The 24,068-nt window shown below is 37.5% G+C and overlaps 1 protein-coding gene across 1 annotated transcript; it reads right to left on the reverse strand.

Moving 5' to 3' along the window:
• Window positions 1-16,829: 16,829 nt before the first annotated feature.
• LOC134368184 (melanoma antigen preferentially expressed in tumors-like) lies at window positions 16,830-19,502 on the reverse strand. Its single transcript, XM_063084728.1, has 3 exons — window positions 19,213-19,502; window positions 18,152-18,751; window positions 16,830-17,343 (listed from the first exon to the last, which is right to left on the reverse strand). Exons 1-3 carry the CDS (start codon window positions 19,500-19,502, stop codon window positions 16,830-16,832), a joined length of 1,404 nt encoding a protein of 467 aa, XP_062940798.1.
• Between the last annotated feature and the right edge of the window lie 4,566 nt (window positions 19,503-24,068).

Raw genomic sequence — 24,068 nt, forward strand, 5'->3', positions numbered from 1 at the left:
GTATATTTATATGTGCTAAAATTACACTTTTTCTATACCTTGGTGCTGCAAATATAGTTTAATCAATTTATGGAAAATGTTCAGCAGACGAATTATTTGGAAAGTTAGGCCTCACTGAAAAAACAATATTAAATCTAATCAGAATTACTCTTTGTAAGAAAAACTCTAATTTCTTTTTTCAGTTTAAGTAAATTGTGTGAATGACTCATTATGACATCTTCCTTCTGAATCCTAAGGCTAAGGTTAATAGTGAGATAGTAAGAAAGACAGAAAGCTAAATAAAGGAAATTTACTTTTCTGCTGCAAAACTTTATCTCAGGATCTATGCAATTTCAATAGGAAAGGAATGCACCATAGATTCCAGGTGGATGAGGAGATTTTTTAACTTTTTATTTCAAAATAACCGTAGATTTACATGCAATTGCAAGAAATATTGCATAGGGATCCAAGGTACATTTTATCCAATTTCCGCCAATGCTAGCATATTGTAAAGTTATAGTATAATATCAGAACCAGGATACTGACACCAATGATATCCATTGATCTTATTCAGATCTTCCCAGTTTTACTTGAGTGTGTGTCTGTATGTGTGCGTGTATTTAGTTCTATGAAGTTCTATCACATGCACAGGTCCATGTATACACCACAATAGACAAGGTAATAAACAGTTTTATGACCGAAAAAGTCCCTCGACTGGTGCCATTTTATTACCACACCCATCTCCTTCCCAGAACAATTCCCCATACCTACCGCCTGGAAACTACAAACTGTCTCCATTTCCAATATATTGCCATTACAAAAATAAATAAATGGAATTGTATGTAATTTGGGGGATTGGCTTTTTTTTTTTTTTTTCTCACCATAATTCCCAGGTGATCCATCAAAATTTCTGCATTTGTCAAGAGTCTGTCACTTTTTATTGTTGAGGGGTATTCCATGGTACACATGCACCACAGTTTGTTTAGCCATTCATCCATTCAAAGACATTTGGGTTATTTCCACTTGTTAGCTATTTACAAATAAAGCTGCCGTGAACAATCATGTACAAGTTTCTGTACGAAATTAAGCTTTCAATTCTCTGGTCTAAAAGCCCACAAGACAGATTTCTGGCTGGCATATTAAGTTCATGTTTAATTTTTAAAGTAATTGCCATGCTGCTTTCCAAAGTGGCTGAAACATTTTACATTTCCACCAGCAATGTATGAGTGATCTAATTTCCCCAAATCTCCAACAGTATTTGGTGTTATCACTATTTTTTTTTTAGCTGTTCTAATATGTGCATAGTGATATCTCACCATTCTATTAAATTGTATTTCTCAGATGTCTAATGATATTGGAGACATTTTCGTGTGCTTATTTGCCACCTGTATAACTTCTTCCATGAAAAAAAAAAATGTTTTCGCTTCTTCTGCCCATTACTAGGATCTGAACGTTTGTCCCCTCCAAAGCTCACGTGGGAACTTGATTCCCCCAATGTGGCAGTGTTGAAAGGTGGAGCCTCTAAGAGGTGATAAGGTTGTGAGGACTATGATCTCGTGAATGGTTTAACCCATTTATGAAATAATGGGTTAATGGTTTAATGGGTTCTCATGGGTGTGGACTGGTGATTGCCTATGCTGCCACAGGACTCTGTAGAGAGTTTCCACCAGGAAGAAGGCCCTCACCAGTTGTGCCCCCTAGACCTTGGGCTTCCCAGCCTTCAAAACTGAAAGAAATAAATTCCGTTTCTTTCTACATTACCCAGTTTTAGGTATTCTCTTACAAGCAACAGAAATTGGACTGAGACACCCATTTTCTACTTGGATTCTTTGACTGTTTATTGTTGAGTTTTGGGAGTTATTTTAACTTTCTAGATACTACTCTTTTGTTGGATAAGTGGCTTGCAAATACTTTTCCCAGCCTGTAGCTTTTATTTTCATCCCTTTCACAAGGTCTTTAACAGTGTCAAAGTTTCTAATTTCAGTGAGGTCTAATTTATTGATTTTTTTTTTATTGTGCTTTTGATGTCAAGTCAAAGAACTCTGCCTAGCCCTAGATCCCAAAGAGTTTCTCCTTTGATGTTTTCAAAACTATTACAGTGTTACATTTTACATTTAAGCCTGTGGCCCATTGTGTGTTAAATTTTGTATAAGTTGTGAGGTTTCGAGAAAGGCTCATTTTTACTTTTTTATTAAAGGCTCATTTTACTTTTGCCTATGGATGTCCAACCACTTCGGCATCATTTGTGAAATAGTCTATCTTTCCTCCATTAAATTGCTTATGTGCTCTTCTCAAAAATCAGTTGAACGTATTTGAGTAGGTTTATTTCTGGGTTCTACATTCTGTTCTGTTGATATATGTGTTCACTCCTCTGCCAGTGCCACACTGTCTAGATTGCTGTAGCTATGCAGTAAGATCAACATAAAACGGAGTAATTTCTTTCACTTTATTATTTTTCATCAAGCATGTGTCTAGCTATTCTAGGGTTTGCGTATTTCCATATAAAGTTTAGAATAAGCTTCTCTATGTCTGAAATACCTTGCTGGAATTTTGATAGAAATTACATTAGACTTATAGCTCTGCTTGGGGAGAATTGACATCTTTGCTGTATTGAGTCTTCTAATCCACAACCACATATGTGTCTACATTTATTTAGGTCTCTGATTTTTTTCATCGGTGTTTTGGAATGTGCAGGATATAGGTCCTATACATGTTTTGTTACATTTATAAACCACAATTTTATTTTCTCTAGAGCATTTGTAAATGGTATTGTGCTTTACATTGCAGTTTCCACAGTTTCGTTGTTACTGTATACAAATGCAATTGATTTGTGTGTGTGAACCTTGTATCCCACCAATTTGCTGAACTTACATACTAGTTCTAGAATTTTGTTTTTGAAGAGTCTTTAGAATATATAGCATGTCATCTGAAAATAGGGATATTTTTATTTCTTTCTTTCCAATCATTATGCCTTATCTGGGAAGTTTTCAACCGTTATTTCTTCCAATACTTTTTTTATTCCTCTCTCTCTCTCTCTCTCTCTCTCTCTCTCTCTTCTCCTTCTACAAATCAGACAGTATGAATGTGAGCTTTTTTGTTATGTTTCCACAATTCTCTGAGGCCATGATCTTTTTGTTCAGTCTATTCTTCCTGTGTTGTTTACATTAGGTACATTCTAATGACATGTCCTCAATTTCACTGGTTCTATCTTCTGTCATCTCCACTCTATGATTGATCCCATCTGGCAACATTTCTTTCTTTCTTTTTTTTCGTTTTTGTATTTTTTGAGTTTTGTAATTTCCACTCGTTTCTTTTTTATAACTTCAATTTTTTTTGGCTGAGGTTTCCAATTTTGTCACTCATTTCAAGAGAATTTGTAATTGCTTGCTGAGGAATTATTTCAAGGTCACTTCCAAAGCTTGTCAGATAATTCCAACATCTTATTCACTTTAGTGTTGTCATCTGTAGGTTGTCTTTTATTATTCAGCATGTCATTTTCTTGCTTCTTGGTGTGGTGAATTTCTATTGCATCCTGGATATTTGGAAACCACTTTGTGAGACCCTGGATCCTAAGTTTAATCTCCACTTTTGGCGTGAGTCTTTGGTGTAACACAGAGATTTGTGTTCTGATACCACACTGAAAAAATGGATTTCTGAGTTTCCTTACCTCTTTGCAGTTGGCTAGGGTGAGAGATGAACTGTTACCCCAGTTGCAGTGACATCTTTCCAATGAAAGAGGGGCACCAATTCACAACACATTGGTTGCCTCAACGTAGGGAACGTAAGCTCCATCTCCACAGGGCCTGCTGGCACTCGGAAAGGGGGAACTGGGTTGCTGACTCAATAATTTGTTGCTATAGGGTGCGAGTCAGAAACCTAGTTCCCCACTGGTCTCTGAGGACATCAGGGGAAGAAGGAGGAAAGCAGAGTGTCAACCTACCCTGCCTGCTGTCACCTCATTCCACCCTGATGAGAGGTGGAGGAAGAAAGAAGCTCAGCTCTGAATCAGGCCTAGCTCACACAGGAGTGGTAAGAGGGAAGGTGGAGTGTTGACTAGCCCCACCTCATACCACCTCATTGATGTTGGATGGGTGTGGAGGTTCAACTTTCTACTGGCCATCACTGACACCAGAGATGGGGATAAATGGAATGCATACTAGTCCCAACTTGCACTGCCTTGTTCAGGATCATTGATGTTGGGTGGAGGTAAAGGCTCAGCTTGTTGCTGGACCTCACTGACAATACCCTGACAGGGGAATGGGATCATCACCACTGGCGTCAGAGAGGCTGGTTAGGGCAGAAGATCAGCTTCCCTTTTGGTCACTAAAACCTCAGGAGTTAGAGCTGAGGCTTTCCACTGGAGTTTGTCTGCAGTGGAGGAGGGATATTTGCCAAAAACAGGGTTTTTGGTTTTTAGAACACCCTTTTTCTGTCTTTGCTTTTGTTTTTGTTTTGTGTAAGGGAATGGGCTTTACTTAGAGGTTCATGTCTGTGAGTGTTGGTGGTTCTTGGTTGGAGACTTCCGTAGTGCCCTGTCTGGGACATTTGGTAGGAGATAAGAAAAACAAAAGAAATCACTGCTGTGTCCTTACTCAAGTCTTGAGTGCACTAGCCGGTCTGCCTCCTCTTTCCCACACTCTGGAGTTCCATTTGCTTGTCTGCTCTGTTGTATCCAGAGTGTTTTGACGTAGAGGGACCACCTAGGAGGAGTGGACATACTCTAGCTTGGCCAGAACTGGAGGTCTCTGGGACACTGATTTTTTTAAAATTATAGTTTGATGTCTCTCGTGGACCTACCAAGATCTGCTCATCTCTTGATCATCCACTGAATTGGAGAGCAGTTACTTGATTAGTAAATTTAATGAGCAGCTTGCCTTTGTGATTGTTTGCACTTCTCCCTGAACTCCCTGATTCCTGAGCTATTATGACTCATGAGGCATTCTCAGCAAGATGTAGAGGACTAAATTCAATTTCTATGCTTTCATGTTTCCGAGTATGGTGCCTACTCAACGCTCTCAGGCACATATATATATATACATATTTTTTTTGACTGTTTTTCTCAGTGGTGACAAAACACTGGCTGCAAACTGGTAAGTTTGGCTTATTCAAGTTTTTTTTTTCAAGTTGGATTCTGAAAGGCCTGGTCTGGTTTTCTGATGGAATTCATGAATAAAATTTTCATCTCCAGGGAAGAGACTGGTAAACTTCTCTCTCGGTTCAGTGATTGTTTTTCTAGCTTTGCTAACAAGGCTCAACAGAGAAACCCTGTGATACCTTCAGAATGTGAAATAGTGTGTTGGAAATGTATCTTTTGTTTAATTAATTCAGTGGTTTGGGGTGAGGGAATTCCAAAGTGAATGGGAAAGGACAGGATTACCTGAAGAATGGAGAAAACTCCAAATAAAATGATTAAAGTGACCCAGTACCCATTCTCAGTCATCTCCATACAATGATTCACCTTTTTTTCCCCACAAGGCTTGTTTGCATATGTACTTGTGTCTGTATTTGCATTTGACTCCTTGCTCAGATTGTAGAACTGAAGTTCAAAGTTCTCTGTATGTCTATGGGTGAGAAAGTGAAAAAGTATTTTTTCCTAAGGCTATGAAGGTATAATATTTTTTCTGCACCTGAAAGGGTTTAATAAATTTGGTAAATTTTTATAATAAAATTTATAAATTTAATAAATTTTCTTACATACAATTCATATTGTAGTCGGTTTAATTTATTACACCTGAAAATGCTTACATAATTCTCACAAAAGGGAACACAGGAATTCCCAGAGAAGAGCTTGATCTTCCACTATACACACATATATAAATACACACATAAGCACACACTCAAACAACAACCCTTCTCAAATAAACTTCACCTCAGAAGCATTTTTAATAAGAATCCTTCCGTATGTGAATCCTTAGGCGAATAAGAACAGGTATTTGTCTTCTCTCTGATGATAATGTAGAATATAATAAAAATATACATTTTATTTTTTGAATTTGTATTCTCAGGTGGAGCCTAGTTGATCTAAGTGTTTTAAATTACCTATACCAGTTTCACTGGTTATATAACCTCACATTACACCCACATAATACTACATCCAGAAAAACTATCTCAAAAATGAAGGTGAAATAAAGACATTCCCACAAAAAACGAAAACTGAGAAAATTTATTGCTAGTAGGCCACTCTCACAAGAAATATACTCAACATCACTCAGCATTTGGGAAATGCAAATCCAAACCACCTTGAGATATCATCTCATTCCAGTTAGGGTGGCTAATATCCAGAGTGAGAATGATAAATCCTGATGAGGTTGCAGAGAAAAAGGAACACTCTCACACTGTTGGTGGGACTGTGAAATGGTGCAGCCTTTATGGAAAATGGTATGGAGATTCCTCAAACAATTACAGATAGATCTACCATATGACCCAGCTATTCCACTGCTGGGAATATACCCAGAGGAGTGGAAATCATCATGTTCAAAGGATACCTATACCCTCATGTTTATTGCAGTGCTATTTACAATAGCCAAGAGTTGGAACAAGCCTAAATGCCCATCGTCGGACAAGTAGATAAGGAAAATGTGGCATACCTACACAGTGGAATACTACTCTGCTATTAAAAAAAATGAAATACTACCGTTCACAGCACCATGGATTGACTTAGAGAAAATTATATTAAGTGAAATAAGCCAGGCAAAGAAAGAGAAATGCTGCATATTATCACTTATTTGTAGGAGTTAATAAAAATAAATCCATAAATATACAAACAAATCAATGGGGGGGAGGGCAGTGGGGAAGAATGTACAACAATCAACAATTCCTTAAACATGTTAGGACATGTGAACAGATATGATGTTGATTGAGTGGGTAGCGGGAAGAGGGAAAAGGAGGAATTGATAAAGGGACATGAAAATCAACTACACTGAATATTGATAAGTTAAAATTTTTTAAAAAAAGAAAGAAAGAAAAAAAGAAGATCCATCAGGAATGGAAGGGAAGTAATAAAACTGTCTCTATCTAAAGATGACGTAAACTTGTACATAAAAAATCTGAAGAAATCCACTAAAAAACTGTTAGAACTAATAAACAAGCTCAGCAAAATAGGCAGATACGAGATCAGTATACAACAATCATTTGTCTCTCTAAACACTTGATTTCTAAATACTATACTTAAAAATAAAAATTAAGAAAATAAGTCCATTTACAATTGCACCAAAAAGAGGAAAATGTTTACAAGTAAATTTAACAAAAGGGTCGCAAACTTTACATCTGAAAACCATAAAAGATTTTTGAAAGAAATTAAACAAGATCTAAGTAGATGGTAAAACATCCTGTGATCATGGATCAGAAGACAAATTATTAAGATGGCAATACCCCCCAAGTCAACCTCCAGATTCAATGCAATATCTATCACAAACCCAGCAGATTTTTCTGTAGAAATTGACAAGCTTATTTTAAAATGCATACATAATTGCAAGAGACCCAGATTAGCCAGAATAATCTTGAGAAAGCACAGAGCAGGAAGATTTGCAGTTCCCTACTTCAAAACTTAACACAAAGCAACAGTAATCAAGAAACTGTGGTTCGACCATAGGGATATGCATATAAATCAATGAAATGGAGCTGAGAGGGCAGAAAAAAAAAACAAGTATATACAGCCAGTTGATATTTGACAAGGGTTCCAAGGCCATTCAGTGGTGAAAAAGAATATTCTTTTTACAAATTTTTTAGGGACAATTAGAAAGCCACATGGAAGAAAATGGACTTGCAACTTTACTTCACATCATATAAAAAAATTAACACCAAATGGATAAAAAAACTAAATGTAAGAGCTAAAGCTATAAATTCTTATAAGAAAATATAAGAATAAATCTTTGTGACCTCAGATTTGTCAAAGGATTCTCAGATGGTGACAACAAAAACATGAGCAACAAATGAAAAAATAGATAATTAGGACTTTACCAACAGTGAAAAGTTTCATGCTCTCAAAGAACACCGTCAATAAAGTGAAAATACAATCTACACAATGGGAAAAATATTTACAAGACATATATCTTATAAGGGACTTGTTCCTAGAATATGTGAAGAATAAAAGGATGAATAACTATTAAAAAATGGGCAAATGATCTGAATTGACATTACTCTGAAGAAGATATAAAACTAGGCAATAATCGTATGAAAAGATGGTCAACATCATTAATCACTGAGAAAATTCAAATGAAAAACAATAAGATACCACTTCAAACCCAACATGGTGGCTGAAATGAAAACATCGTTTAATACCAAGTACTGGCAGGGATGTGGGGAAATCAGAACGCTCAAACACTGCTGGTCGCTTTGAACAACTGTATGGAACTTCCTAAAAGAAAAAAACACAGAGTTGCCATATGACCCAACAATTCCACTCTATGTTTATGCCTAAGAGAAAGGAAAACACATGCTCACACAAAAATTATAGTTGGATATTTATAGCAGCATTAGTCATTATAGCCAAAAGTGGAAATAATCCCAACATTCATCAACTAACAGATAAACCAAGTGTGGTATATGTATTGAATATTATTCATGGATCAACTTTGAAAACACCATGCTAAGTGAAAGAAGCCAGTCGCAAAAGATCATGTATTATATGATTTTGTTCTAACAAAATGTCCCAAATAGGGTAATCTAACAAGACGATGTAGATCAGTAGTTGCTTAAGGCTTGTGGAATGGGAGTATAGGAGGCGATTGCTCAAAGGTAAGAGATTTCTTTTTGAGGGAATAAAAATATTCTAAAATTGACTACGGTGGTCATTGCACATATATGTGAATACCCTAAAAGCCACTAAATTGTACAATTTAAATTTGTAAATATATCTCAATCAAGCAATTAAATACACAAAACACAATACAATAAAAGATCATAAACCCGTCTATTTCACAACTTAAAATCCATTTTGAATAGACAATCTTAATAAGCCTACGTTTATTTCAAATGAATCTATAATTAATAACCTTCTGAAGCAGAAAGCACCAGGCCCAGATGGGTTCAATTGTGTATTCTGCCAAACATAGAAGAAATTATACCAATTCTGTTCAATCTCTTCCAGACGATAGAAGAAGCAGAGGGAATAGAGATTGAGTATCTTTTATCCAAAATGCTTGGGGCCAGAAGTGTTTTGGATTTGGGATTTCTTTTTTCATATTTTGGAATATTTGCAGAACACATACAATTTGAACATCCCTAATTCAAAAATCCAAAATCTGGAATGCTCCAGTGAGCACTTGCTTTGAGTGTCATGTCAGCACTCAAAAAGTTTTAGGTTTTGGTGCATTTGGGGTTTGAATTTTTTGGATTAGGGATGCTTAATCTGTCCTTCCTGACTCATTCTATGTAGCCAGCATTAAATAGCAAAACCAGGCAAAGACATAAAAAGAAAATAAAACTACATACCAATATCTCTCGTGAACATAGATGCAAACATCCTCAACAAAATACTGGCAAATCAAATCCACCAATGTGTAAAAATAATTCTACACCCAGACCAAGTGGAATTTATTCCAGGTATGCAAGGCTGATGTGACATTTGAAAATCAATTAATGTAATCTACCACAACAACAGGCTGTTGAAGGAAAACCACACGATCATATCAATGGATGCATAAAAAACATTAGAGAAAATCCAACAGCCACTCATGACTTTAAAAAAAAGAAAGAAAAACCTCAGAGCACCTCTGTTTGCAACAGCCAAGATATGGAGCAAAAGGAAATGTCCATCAATGGATGACTGGTCAGGAAACTGGGGTACATATACACTGTGGAATACTACCCTGACGTAAAAAAGAATGAAACACTCCCAATAGCAACAACATGGATGAACCTGGAGTAACTTATTTTGACTGAAATAAGCAAAGCACATAGGGATATGAACACATACCACATGTGTTCACTCATATGTGGGAGCTAAGAGAGAAGGAAAGAAGGAAAGAAAGACCACAATAGTGTGCTGGTCTTACAGATGGAGGGAACATTCCTAAGGCCACAAAGTGGAGTGGGGGTGGGGGGGGAGATGGCGAGGAAAGTTGGGGCATAATTGCGTGGGGTAAAAACACAAAACAAAACAAAACTCCTCAAATTACAGTTTTACAATGGACACATTTTATGTATAGATTATGACTCAATAAAGTTGATTTAAAATAAAAAACCAAAAAAACAAAAAACAAACTTGGAATAGAGGGGTACATGTACAAAACCCCTACAGCTAACATCATACCTAATGGTTAAAAACTGGAAGCTTTCCTGCTAAGATGAGGAACAAAACAAAGATGTTCCTGCTCGCCAATTTTTTTCATCATCATACTAGAAATCCTGGGTAACACAATATCACAAGAAGGGGACATAAAAAGTATACGGATTGGGAGGGAAAAAATAAAACTGTCTTTGCTCAGAGATGACATGTTTGTCTGTGTAGAAAATCAGAAGGAATAAATAAACATATTTAAAAAATGCTCATGGAACTAATAAGCAATTAAATCAAGGTTGCAGGTTACAAGGTTAATATAAAGAAGTTAATCGTTCTCCTTCATACCAGAAACGAACAATTGGAATTTGAAATTAAAAACACAATATAATTTACATTAGCACCCCACAATGCAAAAGACTTAGGGGTCACCTAGATACACACACTTATACTGACACTCTCACACACACACACACACAGACACACACGCACACGCACACGCACACATGCACACCCATAAGATCTGTAAGAGGAAATCTACAAAACTCCAAAGAAAGAAGTCAAAGAACTGAATAAATGACATATTCTGTGTTTGTGGGTAGAAACTCAAGATGTTGTCAGGATATCAGTTCTTCCCAACTGGATCTATAGATTCATCACCATCAAAGCAAGTTATTTTGTGAATATGATCAAATGGATTCTAATGCTTACATGGAGAAGCAAAGACCCAGAATACCCAATACCATACTGAAGAGGAAGAAGAAAGTCAAATGACTGACACTACCCAATGTCAAGACTCACTTTAAAGCAACGGTGTTCCAGACACTGTGGTACCGGTGAAAGAATAAGCAGATCAAGCATTGGAATATAATTGAGAGGCCAGAAACAGATCCACACAAATATAGTCAACTGAACTTTGAAAAAGGGACAAAGGCAATGCAATGGAGAAAAGATAGTCTCTAAAACAAATGGTGCTGAAACAACTGCACACCCAAATGCAACAACCTGAATCTAGACACAGACCCGTTAAGTCTTTGTAAATAATAGCTCAAACTGGATCACAGACCCAGCAAAAGGCAAGTTATAGAACATAGGAGAAAACCCAGATGATTTGGGGTTTTTATATATAACGCCGAAGGCACAATCTATGAAAGAAGTCTTTAATAACTTGGACTTCATTAAAATTGAAAACTTCTACTTTGCAAAAGACACTGTCTTTCATTTTTGGTACCTGAATAATAACTGCCACTGCCATAAAAACTCAGGAAAATTCAAAACCCACTAGTTAAATAAAAATGCTAACAATGAGGAAAAAAAAAGTTTATCTACAACCCAGGAAACCAACAAAAACAGAAGACAAACATTAAATCAGAAAGAAATGAACAAAAGACACTTAAGACATCCAAACAAAAATCAATAAAATGCTAGGAGTAAATCAACACTTTTCAATAACAACTCTTAATGTAAAAGGATTAAATTCCTCACTCAAAAGACAGAGACTGACTGACTGGAGTAAAAGTATGGACCCAACTGTTTGCTGCCTTTAAGAGACTCACCTCACCCATAAAGACACACAGACTGAGAGTGAAAGGATGGAAAAAGATATACCATGCAAATAGAAATGAAACATGAGCCAGAGTAGCTATTCTTATATCTGATAAAATAAACTTTAAACTAAAAACCATAAAAAGAGATAAAGAGGGCCACTACATAAGGATAAAAGGACTCATCCATCAAGAAGACATAACAATCATAACTATATATGCACCCAATGTTGGAGCAGCCAGATTTATAAAGCAAACTCTAACTGGCCTAAAGAAGGAGATAGACAATAATACCATAACAGCAGGGGACCTGAGCACCCTACTATCAATATTGGGCAGATCATCTAGGCAAAGAATCAGCAGAGAAACACAAGATCTAAACAACACTCTAGACCAATTGGACTTGGCAGATATCTACAGAACATTCCATCCAGAAACCTCAGAATATTCATTCTCCTCATCAGCACATGGATCATTCTCCAGGATAGATCACATGTTAGGTCACAATCAAGTCTCAGCAAATTCAAAAAAATTGGAATTATCCCATGTATTTTTTCAGATCACAATGGATTAAAACTAGAAATCAATAACAAACGAAATTCTGGAAACAATACAAACACATGGAAATTAAAGAGCATTCTACTTAATGACATATGGGTCCAAGAAGAAATCAAACAGGAAATCAAAAATTTATTGAAACTAATCAAAACAATGATACATCATACCAAAACCTGTGGGATACTGCAAAAGCAGTACTAACTGGGAAATTTCTCACATTAAATGCTTACTTCAGAAGAATGGAAAGATGGCAAGTAAACAATCGAATACTTCAACTTAAAGAACTAGAAAAACAAGAACCATCCAAACCCAGATTTAGCAGATGGACAGGAATCATTAAGATCAGAGGAGAACTAAATGAAATAGAAATCTGAAAAATGATACAAAAGATCCATGAAACAAAAAGTTGGTTTTTTGAAAAGATAAATAAAATTGACAAACCACTAGCATGGCTAACTAAAAGGAGATGACAGAAGCCCCAAATAACAAAAATTAGAAATGAAAAAGGTGGTATTACAACTGATACTGCAGAAATACAAGAAATCATTATTGACTACTATAAACCACTATATGCCAACAAATTTGAAAATCTGGAGGAAATGGCTAAATTTCGGGACCCACACAAACTGCCAAAACTGAGCCATGATGATGTAGAAAATCTGAACAGACCAATAACACTAAAAGAGATTGAAGCTGTTATCAGAAGGCTCCCAACAAAGAAAAGCCCAGGACCAGATGGGTTCACTGCAGAATTCTACCAAATATTCAAAGAGCAATTGACACCAGTTCTCTACAAACTATTCCAAAAGGTTGAAACAGAGGCAATTCTCCCAAACTAATTCTATGAAGCAAACATCACCCTGATACCAAAACCAGACAAAGATATAATAAGAAAAGAAAACTGCAGGCCAATATCCTTGATGAATATAGATGCAAAAATCCTCCATAAAATACTAGCTAACAGAGTACAGCAGCACATATGCAAAATTATACAACGTGATCAAGTGGGATTCATCCCAGGGATGCAAGGTTGGTTCAACATATGCAAAGCAATAAATGTGATACACCACATCAACCAAATCAAACACGAGGACCATATGATCATCTCTATTGATGCTGAAAAAGCATTTGACAAAATTCAACACTCGTTCGTGATAAAGACTCTCTACAATTTAGGTAGAGACGGAAAGTATCTCAACATAATTAAAGCCATTTATGATAAACCCACTGCCAATATCATTCTGAATGGGGAAAAGCTTTCCCTTAAGAACAGGAACTAGACAAGGATGCCCACTCTCACCTCTCCTATTGAACATAGTGTTGGAAGTACTAGCCAGATCAATCAGAGAAGAGAAGGAAATAAAGGGCATCCAGATTGGAAAAGATGAAGTCAAACTGTCCCTGTTTGCAGATGACATGAAACAGCCTAAAGCCTCTACAAAAAAACTCTTGGAGTTGATAAATGATTTCAGCAAAGTTGCAGGATACAAAATCAACACAGAAAAATCGGTAGCATTTCTATTCTCCAGTAGTGAACATGCAGAAAGAGAAATCAAGAAAGCTTGCCCATTTACGATAGCCACCCCCAAAATAAAATACTTAGGAATAGAGTTAACCAAGGATGTGAAAAAGCTCTATACTGAGAATTACAAACCACTGTTGAGAGAAATTAAAGAGGACACAAGAAGATGGAAAGATATCCCATGCACTTGGATTGGAAGAATTAACATTGTGAAAATGTCCATACTACCCAAAGTGCTATACAAATTCAATGCAATCCCCACGAAAATTCCAATTACATTTTTCTCAGAAAAGGAAAAAGCTATCTAGACATTTATATGGAATAACAAAAGACCATTCATAGTCAAAGCAATTCTGAGCAAAAAGAAAGAAAGAAGGAAGGAAGGAAGGAAGGAAGGAAGGAACGAAGGAAGGAAGGAAGGAAGGAGGGAGGGAAAGAAAGAAAGAAAGAAAGAAAGAAAGAAAGAAAGAAAGAAAGAAAGAAAGAAAGAAAGAAAGAAAGAAAGAAAGAAAGAAAGAAAGAAGGAAAGAAAGAAAGAAAGAAAGAAAGAAAGAAAGAAAGAAATATATAAATAAAGCTGGAGTCATAACACTACCTGACTTCAAGCAATAATACAAAGCTATAATAACCAAAACAGCATGGCACTGGCATAAAAACAGACAGAGTGATCAATGGAATAGAATAGAGAATCCGGAAATCAACCCACCCACCTGCAGCCATCTGATCTTTGACAAAGACACCAAGCCTATACATTCGGGAAGAGACTGCCTCTTCAGCAAATGGTGCTGGGATAACTGGATATCCATATGCAGGAGAACGAAACTAGACCCATATCTCTCATCATATACCAATATCAACTCAAAATGGATTAAAGAATTAAATATACACCCTGAAACAATAAGACTACTTAAAGAAAACTTAGGAGAAGCACTCCAGGAAGTGGGACTGGGCACTGACGTCGTGAATACAACCCTCAAAGCATGGGCTACCAAAGGAAAAATAAACAAGTGGGATTATATCAAACTAAAAAGGCTCTGCACAGCAAAAGAAACAATTAACAGAGTTAAAGACAACCAACATAGTGGGAGAAAACATTTGCAAAATAAACATTGGACAAAGGAATAAATATCCAGAATACACAATGAACTCAAACAACTTTGCAACGGAAAAACAAGTAACCCAATTAAAAAATGGGCAAAGGAGCTGAATAGGCATTTTTCAAAGGAAGACCCACAAATGGCCAACAGATACATGAAAAAATGCCCAACATCACTTGTCATCAGGGAAATGCAAACTAAAACCACATCTGTTATTCCACCAAGAAAAAAACACATACAAATTCTGTTTTGGTTATTTTAACATGTTTTACTTTCTAAGTTGGAAATGCAGTATGTTGTCATTACACAATGAAAGCAATAAAAACATTATTAACTATTTTTATTAATTATTATTTTTTACATTCTTTTCTCTAAGTCTTTGTAATACAGTATGTTATTCCAACATGTAACCAACAAGAACAAAATTATTTAATTTTAATTATTTTTTTAACTGAGTCTGAAAAGCAGTATGTTATCATTTTAACATGGAAACAGTATAAACACATTAACTACCTTGCAACTTGTTTCTTACTAAGTCTTTAAATTGTGGTCTGATTTCATTTCAACAGGGAACGCTGTACATTAATTTTTAATTAGTAACTTTTCATTCATTTTTGTTACTGACTCATTTACATTCAGTCTGTTGGCATTTCAGCATGTAAACGATTAGAAAAAGTTATTAATTAATATTACATCTTTTTCTTACTAAGTCGTTGAAATGCAATGTTTTACCATTTTAATGTGTAATCATACAAACAGATATTTAATTAGTTATTTTAACATTCTATTCTCTTACTAAGTCTTTGAAGTGCAGTGTTTTCACTTCAACGGGTAAACTATATGCACAAATTATTGCTGTAAGAGCAGAGGGAGCAAATGCATATGGAACGATGGGTACCATGAAGGGAACATACATGGTACATTGAGAGAGAGCTACAACATGGTAAAGTAAGGGAAGCAAAGGAAGTAAGGGAAGTACAATAAGTAAAGGGAAGTAAGAGAAAACCTCTCCGAGGAGGTAACATTAAAGCCATGACCTGAGTGTTGAGGAGCTATCCAACAGCATAAAGAGGCCAGCGTGGATTGAACAGAGTGTGTGAAAAAAAAAAAAAAAACCTGGGGTACAGGGGGTTTAAATAACTTTCCCAAACGCCCTAAGAAAGAGTAGGGGAACAGACAAATCATAGGAACAGCTGTATTCTGAGTGGCTGGAAGTAGGGGCTTTGTCTTATTTGCCTTTTTATTCTTAGCACCTGGAACAGTACTGAACTAATAAGAGATCCTTGGTGAATGGGTGTGATATAAGGAACGACTGAGCCACAGGGTTCTAAGACCTAAGAAAGGAGGTAGCAACGGACTGATAAAGACACCAGTAGGTAGTGGACATAGGTTTGGTTTGTTTGTTTTGGTTTGGTTTTTTTCCTTTTAGATGCAAATAGTTTCTCATAAGCAGCCTAAGGCCGTCATAAATATGAGAAGTTTAAAGGACCTTGGAGGGTAAAATTATTGGCTTCAATAACCACCAGCTATTCCAAAATATCATCAAGAAAAGGTTTCAACTCTTTTGACTTGTGTCAAGTACCCGTAAGTGAACCAATTAGTCTGGGCAGGGAAATGGTATACCATGACTAGGTCAGCCAATGTCACATGCCCAACACTGTGGTCAGGAGCAAGGAGGAGGATTTGGAGGACAATGGGTAAGAGACCCATAGGACCTCTCAAAGCCCTCTGTTTTCTTTAGAGTTCTTTATTTTTATAGAGGTCAGTTACACATGGAATCTTCCTAACGCGAGGTTCCTGGAACTATAAAATTTTACATATGTGTCTCTAAAGCTTGGGCTACAGGTGAGAACACTACGTGCTTTAATGGCCACACGTCAGTGTTAAATCAAGTCCTTGTACCATGAAAATCACTCAGGAGAACTGGTCCAGCGCATGTCATTCCGCTTTACCACCTGCAGCATCGCCTTCAATTGGGCCTGCACTTCAGAAAGCTTCTGTCGGTTCAAACTGCGAGGATTATGCAATTGTTCATAGCAATGGACAGGGACAGGATAAATTACACGCTTCAGCTCCGTCAGGTTTGTTAAGTGCTGCAGAAGACTGGTGAGCACACTCATTGTAATGGGGTTGGAGGCAAAGCTAAAGACACGGAGGTGGGAACAGCGGCTCAGGGCCGGAATGACAGCAGTGAGAGTAGAATCAGTCATCAGGCAATCATCTATCTCTAGATACTGCAGGGTGCCTGAGACACTCACCAGCAGAGTCTGGAAGTTCTCAGAAAGTTCCCAGGATATCTCGACATTGCTGAGACTCAGCAATCTTAGATGGGTGGCTGCAGGGCTCTGGGACAGGACAGTGATGCCTCTGTTAGAAAGTCCACAGAAAGAGAGATACAATGCATCCAACTGAGGTGGCAGGTATCTGTAGACAGAAAAAAGAAAGTTATTTCTGCACAATGAGGATTGGACCAGGACAAGGAGTCCTGAGTTAGAGGTATCTACGGCTCTAGAATAAACTAATTTGCACATATGTTGCAACAGCAGTTAACAATGTGGGCTTTGGAATCAGACTCTAAGAAAATTACTTTTCCACTCTCAGATACAGTTTCTTAAATCTTTAAAACATGCACAATAGCAACTATTATGTAGAGTTGCGGGAAAGATTAAGTGGAAAAAAATTTAATGCACTTAGTACTTACAATGAAATCAATGGTGGATTTAGTTTACTTATTTGGTGGGGAGGGAACTGGGAAAGCAGTCAACTAAGGATTCCCTTTGACCAAAACCCAAATGACAAGCACTCTACTCAGGGCCTAACGCTTGGGTAAAATACAGGAGCAAAATGATCTGGCAGTATTAACTGTTCTAGCCAGACCATGATGAGGTGCATCAGTGCCACAGCATAAAACATTTCTCCATCTGAACGTCTCCCCTTCCTCCCTAAAAGGCTGTAAACTCCAAGGGGAGAAGGACTGGGTCTTTTTCACCAATGTATCTACAGACTTATCATGGTGTCTGCACATGGTCGACTGACTGACTGAAAGAATGAATGATCACATCATAATTTTCTAGCTTCTCTAGCCTGGCCAGTTTCATACACCCAGCAGTGCCCATATTGAGGTGGAAGGAGGAATGGGTTACAAGGAGATTAGGAATATCCAAGAATGGTTGCTCTCCTGTCTTAACAACGGGGTGGTTCAGGGAACCCAGGTCTTTCCCCAGCTCCTCACCTGAGCAGTTCCTGAAGCGGATGCGTGCGGCAGGAATACAAACGGATCTGCTGAAGGGTGTTCATCTGCCCAAGATGGGTGAGAAAAGTCCCAAAGCGTCTCCTCACACAAGATGTAAAACGGATGTGAGACATACTAAGGCTGTGGAGGTGGGTCATCTGAGCCAAAAGGGTGGTGACTTGACTCAGATAAATGTCATCCACTTTCAGGTGACCAATGCATCCCATATCCAGAAGCTGCAGGATGTGTTCGTGGGCAAGCCTTCCATCAAATTGCAAAACTCTGCAGCAGAGGTGCAAGGACCCAAAGCTCTGCTCTACTTTATTTCGAAGTAAAGAAAGAAATCGCCCTGTTCTCCAGGTACTATCTAGGGAAATGTTCACTAATAATTCCACAGGTTCCCTGGATGACTGAGGCTCAGACTCTGAATTTACAGTTCCGGGGCACCTAACTCTTTGTGGGGTTTCTTCTGTTTTCACAATAGAGTGCTGAGAGTGAACACATGAATGAAAACAGAAAGGGAATGTGGTCCTGATCTCAGAGCATGTGGTCCTGCAGCCTGGATTCTGACTTAAATCTAGAATCCTCAGTTTTGGCGCCCTGTAAGGAGAGGAGAAGACAGAATATCTGAGAGGTAGCTGATTTTAATACAACCCAGCAGGATCAATGATGGGAAGCTGAAACAAAATCCCTTTATCCCTGGTCTTCAGTCCATACACCATTTACCAACAAAGCCTTTTCCATAAAAATTTAGCGCCTTTCTTTCTTTTCCCCATCTTTTCTTCTCTTCTGATGATCCCAGTCTCAATGCCCATGTCCTTTTTCCATGTAATCATACCCAGGAGGCAAATCTATTAATAGTATCCTCAATCCCTTCTGTTCCATAATCAACTCTGTAAGACATTAGAGTCCTTAAGGTGACCCCAAATGTTCCACCAACAGCCTCACAGAGATCCTCAGCATTCACCATTAACTACCTTTGAAAGACTGTTAGGCCGTCTCCTACGCCCGTCTCATACCCTCCTGCTGACTCACTATGTCTCTATTATACATAGTCTTACCAAGAAGAAGAGTTCTGGGCAGGAAGGATCTGTAGACCGTCAATCATAGCTTCGAAATTGTCATATTGTGACTCCCGTACTCTCAATGTCCCGACGTGGAGACAGGGATAGGGCCAAATCCTCACCATTTCCCTCAGTACCTTCTTATGACCACCCAAGAAGGCGGCAGTGAAAAACGGAGCGAACATGACTCTTGGGAGCTCTTCAAGGGCATGGATAGCTACACGTTCATTACTCAGCAGACTTCGTACAGCAAGGTCTAGTAGTGTGGCTGGGGCGTTTTTGTCCATCTTTATGAACCTGCTTCAGAGTGAAGAATATTTACAAATCCTGAGAAGACATCCACAGTCCCTTATCTGCCACCAAGGTTAGCAGTGGACAAAATATTTATTGAATAAATACTTGGGTATTTCAGACAGTTCATGAAAAGATCCGTATTATCTTTTAATTCTGTTTTTCCATGAACTTTTTGAAGTACCCTTGTAGATGGTGAATCAGGCAGCCACCTCAGGAGACCTCCACTGTAGACATAGAATAGGAATAGACTCGAGTGTGTGTGTAAGAGTTTACGTTTGTGTGTGCCTTCATACATATACATATTGGCATAAGATAAAATGTCAGTAGAAATCAGGGGTAAGTGAGCAGAAGACAACATTGACCATCTATCTACCTGCCTCTCAATACTTCCTTCCAAAATGATGCAAATCACCAAGAAAAAACAAATGTAAATCTGTCCAAAAGCACATACTCATCATCACTTAGAAACAGATGACAAAACTTCAAAATAATTGTGAGTAAAACGAGAAAAAGCACGATATTCCAGCACATGATCTGTCACACGCTCATCAGTGGGCTTAGTGGCAAGCAAAGACAGACCAAGAAGAGCTGCAAGAGATACTGAGGAAGAAAGATGGCAAGCTTAAAGTTGATCTAAAAGTACGGCCAGAATGACTAGGCCCATGATACGTCTGAAAATACCAAAAAGATATCCTGGAAGATAAGAGCAGGGTCTATAGAGAAGAGACTTCAAAATATGTGACATTTAAAGAGGTAGGGAAGACTTACAAGACTTAAAAATAGCTTCACAGTGTTATAACACCAAAGTCAAGGGTTTGGATCCCCATATCAGCCCACCACAAAAAAAAAAAAAAAAAAAAAAAAATGGAAGAAGAAGAGAAACGGCAAAGAGGAAGGGTGAAGCATCCTTTGGCATTTAGTAATGATGGGGAAAAGAAACAAAAGGGGGAAAAAACAAAAATGGAAAAGAAAAATGCTCTTGCAGGACATGAGAGAACCACAGAATCAGAGCACTCAAAACTTCTCCCTCTGCCACCAAAACAAGCAAAGAAAAAGGCTTAAAGGCCTGGACTTTGCTATCCCGACAAAAATTGGCATCGTTAAAGTAGGATTTTTGTAAAACAAACCAATATCATACAAATACACCAAAGGAAGAAAGAAATTCCATACAAAAACATTCTTAAAAAAAGATGAGGAAACAAAACTTCTCACAAAGCAAACAACCATAAAGCGGAAAGAAACTAAGTGAACAGTTCAAACAGAATTAATCATATTCAAACAAGCATTTGAGGATATGAGACCTACCTCGGATCAGAATATTTATAAAAATATAAAAATAGAAATGGACTAAAAAGCTTCTGCACAGCCAAAGAAACAATTAACAGAGTGAAAAGACAACCGACAGAATGGGAGAAAATATTCACAAACTATGAATCCCACAAGGGATTAATATCTAGAATATACAAGGAACTCAAACAACAGTAAAAACAAACAAACAAACAAACAAACAAATCCAACTAAAAAATGGGCAAAGGAGCTGGATAGGCATTTCTCAAAGGAAGATACACAAATGGCCAACCTACGGATGAAAAAGCGAATGCTCAACATCAGTAAGCAGCAGGGAAATGCAAATCAAAACCACATTGAGATATCACCTCACACCAGTTAGACTGGCCAGAATCAGAAAGACAGAGAATAACAAATAGTGGAGAGGATGTGGAGAAAGAAGGGCCCTCCTACACTGTTGGTGGGACTATAAGTTAGTGCAGCCCTTACGGAAAACAGTATGGAGGTTCCTCACACAACTACAGATAGAGCTGCCATATGATCCTGCAATCCCACTGTTGGGTGTACACCCAAAGGAATGGAAATCATCATGGCGAAGGCATGCCTGCACTCCCATGTTTATCGCAGCTCTATTTACAATAGCTAAGAGTCAGAAGCAAACTAAATGTCTACTGACAGATGACGGGGTAAGGAAAATGTGGTATATAGACACAGTGGAATACAACTCTGCCATAAAAAGGAGTGAGATTGTGCCATTCACAGCAACATAGATGAACTTAGAGAAAATCATGTTCAGTGGAATAAGCCAGACTTACAGAAAGAGAAATACCACATGTCCTCACTGATAAGCGGCAGCTGAAAAAAGGAAGGAAAGAAGAATGATGCAACAATCACAAAAATTCCTTGAACTCTCAAAAGGAGAGGACAGAACTGAGGACACCAGCGGTGGGAAAGGGGGAGGGGGAGGAGAGGTTAAGGAGGAATTGGTAAAGGGCCACAAAAAAAAAAAATGTTTACATTGTGTAATGATAAAATTTTTTTTAAAAAGTCTGAAGTAAAGATTTTACATCCAGCAGGGCTGACCCTTCAAATATCACAGCTTATAGAAAAACAGTTTTCAACAGACAGGAACTTAGGAGATTCTGCACCCCTCAACCCTATCTGAGGAATCCACTAGAGCAGGAGTCTGTAAGCTGTGGCCCATTGGGTCAAATACAGTCCAGTTCTTGGTTTTGTAAATAAAGTTTTACTGGAACACAGCCATGCACATTCATTTATATCTTATCTATAGATGTTTTTGTGCTGCAATGACAAAGTTGAGTAGTTATGACAGAGACACTATGGTCCACAAACTTAAAATATTTGCTATATGGCTCTTTACAGGAAAAGTTTGCTCACATTGTAAAGAAGACCTGGGATTTTGATTCCGCATGTGATGGCAGAGAAAACTTCCTTAAATTACAGATAGCTCAGTGGAATAATAGGCGAGAAAACCAAAAAATACAACCCAAGTACAAATACATATGGAAATTAGCATATGATAAAGGTGGCATGTAAAATCATGAGGGCAAAGATGGTCATTGACTAAATAGTGTTGGAGCAATTGAGGCATTAGGAAAAATAAAAGTGGACTGATACAATACACCATACACAAAAATAGACTGCACACGTATTAGGGATCTGAACATAAAAAATGAAACGATACAAGTTCTTGAAAAAAATCTGGCAGAGCTCTTCTTTAACCTTGGTGTAGGGAAAGGCATCTAACTATGATTCAAATTCCAGAGGCAATGAAAGAAATGAATAACCAGTTAGACCACATAAAAACGAAAGAAAGTGTTGCAAAAAATACATCATAAATAAATCAAAACACAACTGGCAAACTGGGATAAAGTATTTGCAGCATATACCTCAGACAAATGGATAATATTCCAAATACATATATAGAATTCTTAAATATTGAACGACAAAATGACCAAAAACTGGATCGAAAAATGAGGAAAAGACATGAACAGACAATTCATGCAAAAAAATATAGAAAGTCCTCAAACATGATGTGTCAAAACTTACTCACCAACAGACAAAAACGTACATTAAACCAACAGCGTGATACCGTTTCTCACCTAACACATAGGCGAAAGTTTAAAAAGTGAGGCAACACATTCTGTTAGTGAGTCTGTGTGGAAACGGTCATTCTCATAACATTGCTAGTGGAAATGAAAACCAATACGACCCTTCCAAAGAGAAATCTGGAAATGCCTAAAGAAACTACATATGCACCTAACTTTTAGCCCAATAATCTCACTACTGGACATATACTTCGAAGATACATTTCACCAGTACAAAGTTATTTGTGCCCAAGGTTATTCACTGAAGCATTGTTTGTAGCTGCAAAATGCTGGAAACACATTAAAAGCCCACATATAGATGAGTGGTTGAATAAAGTATAGTACAGCCATGCAATGGAGTCCAGTGTAGCTGTAAGAAAAAGAATGATGAAAATCTGTATGACACGGTGTGGGGTGATTTCAGGAAGGCTGTTAAATGACAAAGGCAAAATGGAAAGAAATATGAATAGTATGCTATCCTTTGCGTAAGTAGGGAATATAAGAAAACATGTGTGTATCTGCGAATTGGTGCAAAATAAATACAGAAAAGGTTGAACCAGAAAATAAAGAAATTGGTTATCCTATGGGGGAGGGTGGGAAAGAAATAGCAAGAAATGGGGAATGGGAATGAGGTAGAAGGAATGAGGAAGAAGCGATACTTCTCTGAGTACACTTTGTTTCTGTATAGGCCTGACTCCGAATCATAGGAACATTTCTATCCAAAATATAAATAAACAATTAAAATCAACCAGGATATGGAGGGAAACGCAAAGTCGAATACAAGTAGCAGCAAAGTCAGCTAACTGTATTACAAATGATTAATTTATCCACACTGAAGGAGTGAGAAAGAAAATATTTAAGTGAGGAAACTTTGGAAAACCATATTTTGACAGTATCTTCTAAGGCTGAAGACAAAAAAGAACTGTACACAAATACAAGTTAGTAAATCTGTTTCCAACAGGGGTATTGGTTAGCAATTCTGAAGCTATGTGTGCACACACCAGGAATGAACAAATAAGTAAACGCATCATAGATAATGAAAGCCAGGTCAGAGAATGAATTTACAGATAAGGCTAGAATGGTCTGGAATCAGAAATATCAGTATGAGTTCCTGGCTTTTAATATCTATACAAATAGGTAGATGCAGAAATAAACATAGATGTA

This window comes from Cynocephalus volans, chromosome X, assembly GCF_027409185.1.
Source record: "Cynocephalus volans isolate mCynVol1 chromosome X, mCynVol1.pri, whole genome shotgun sequence".
Classification (NCBI taxonomy): Eukaryota; Metazoa; Chordata; class Mammalia; order Dermoptera; family Cynocephalidae; genus Cynocephalus; species Cynocephalus volans.

Coding starts and splice junctions, on each gene's coding strand:
- LOC134368184 (XM_063084728.1), bottom strand. CDS start 19,502: ATGGACAAAAACGCCCCAGCCACACTACTAGACCTTGCTGTACGAAGT. Junction 18,752..19,212: donor GCCCAGAACTCTTCTTCTTG/GTAAGACTATGT, acceptor CTCTCCTTACAG/GGCGCCAAAACTGAGGATTC. Junction 17,344..18,151: donor CCGCTTCAGGAACTGCTCAG/GTGAGGAGCTGG, acceptor TTCTGTCTACAG/ATACCTGCCACCTCAGTTGG.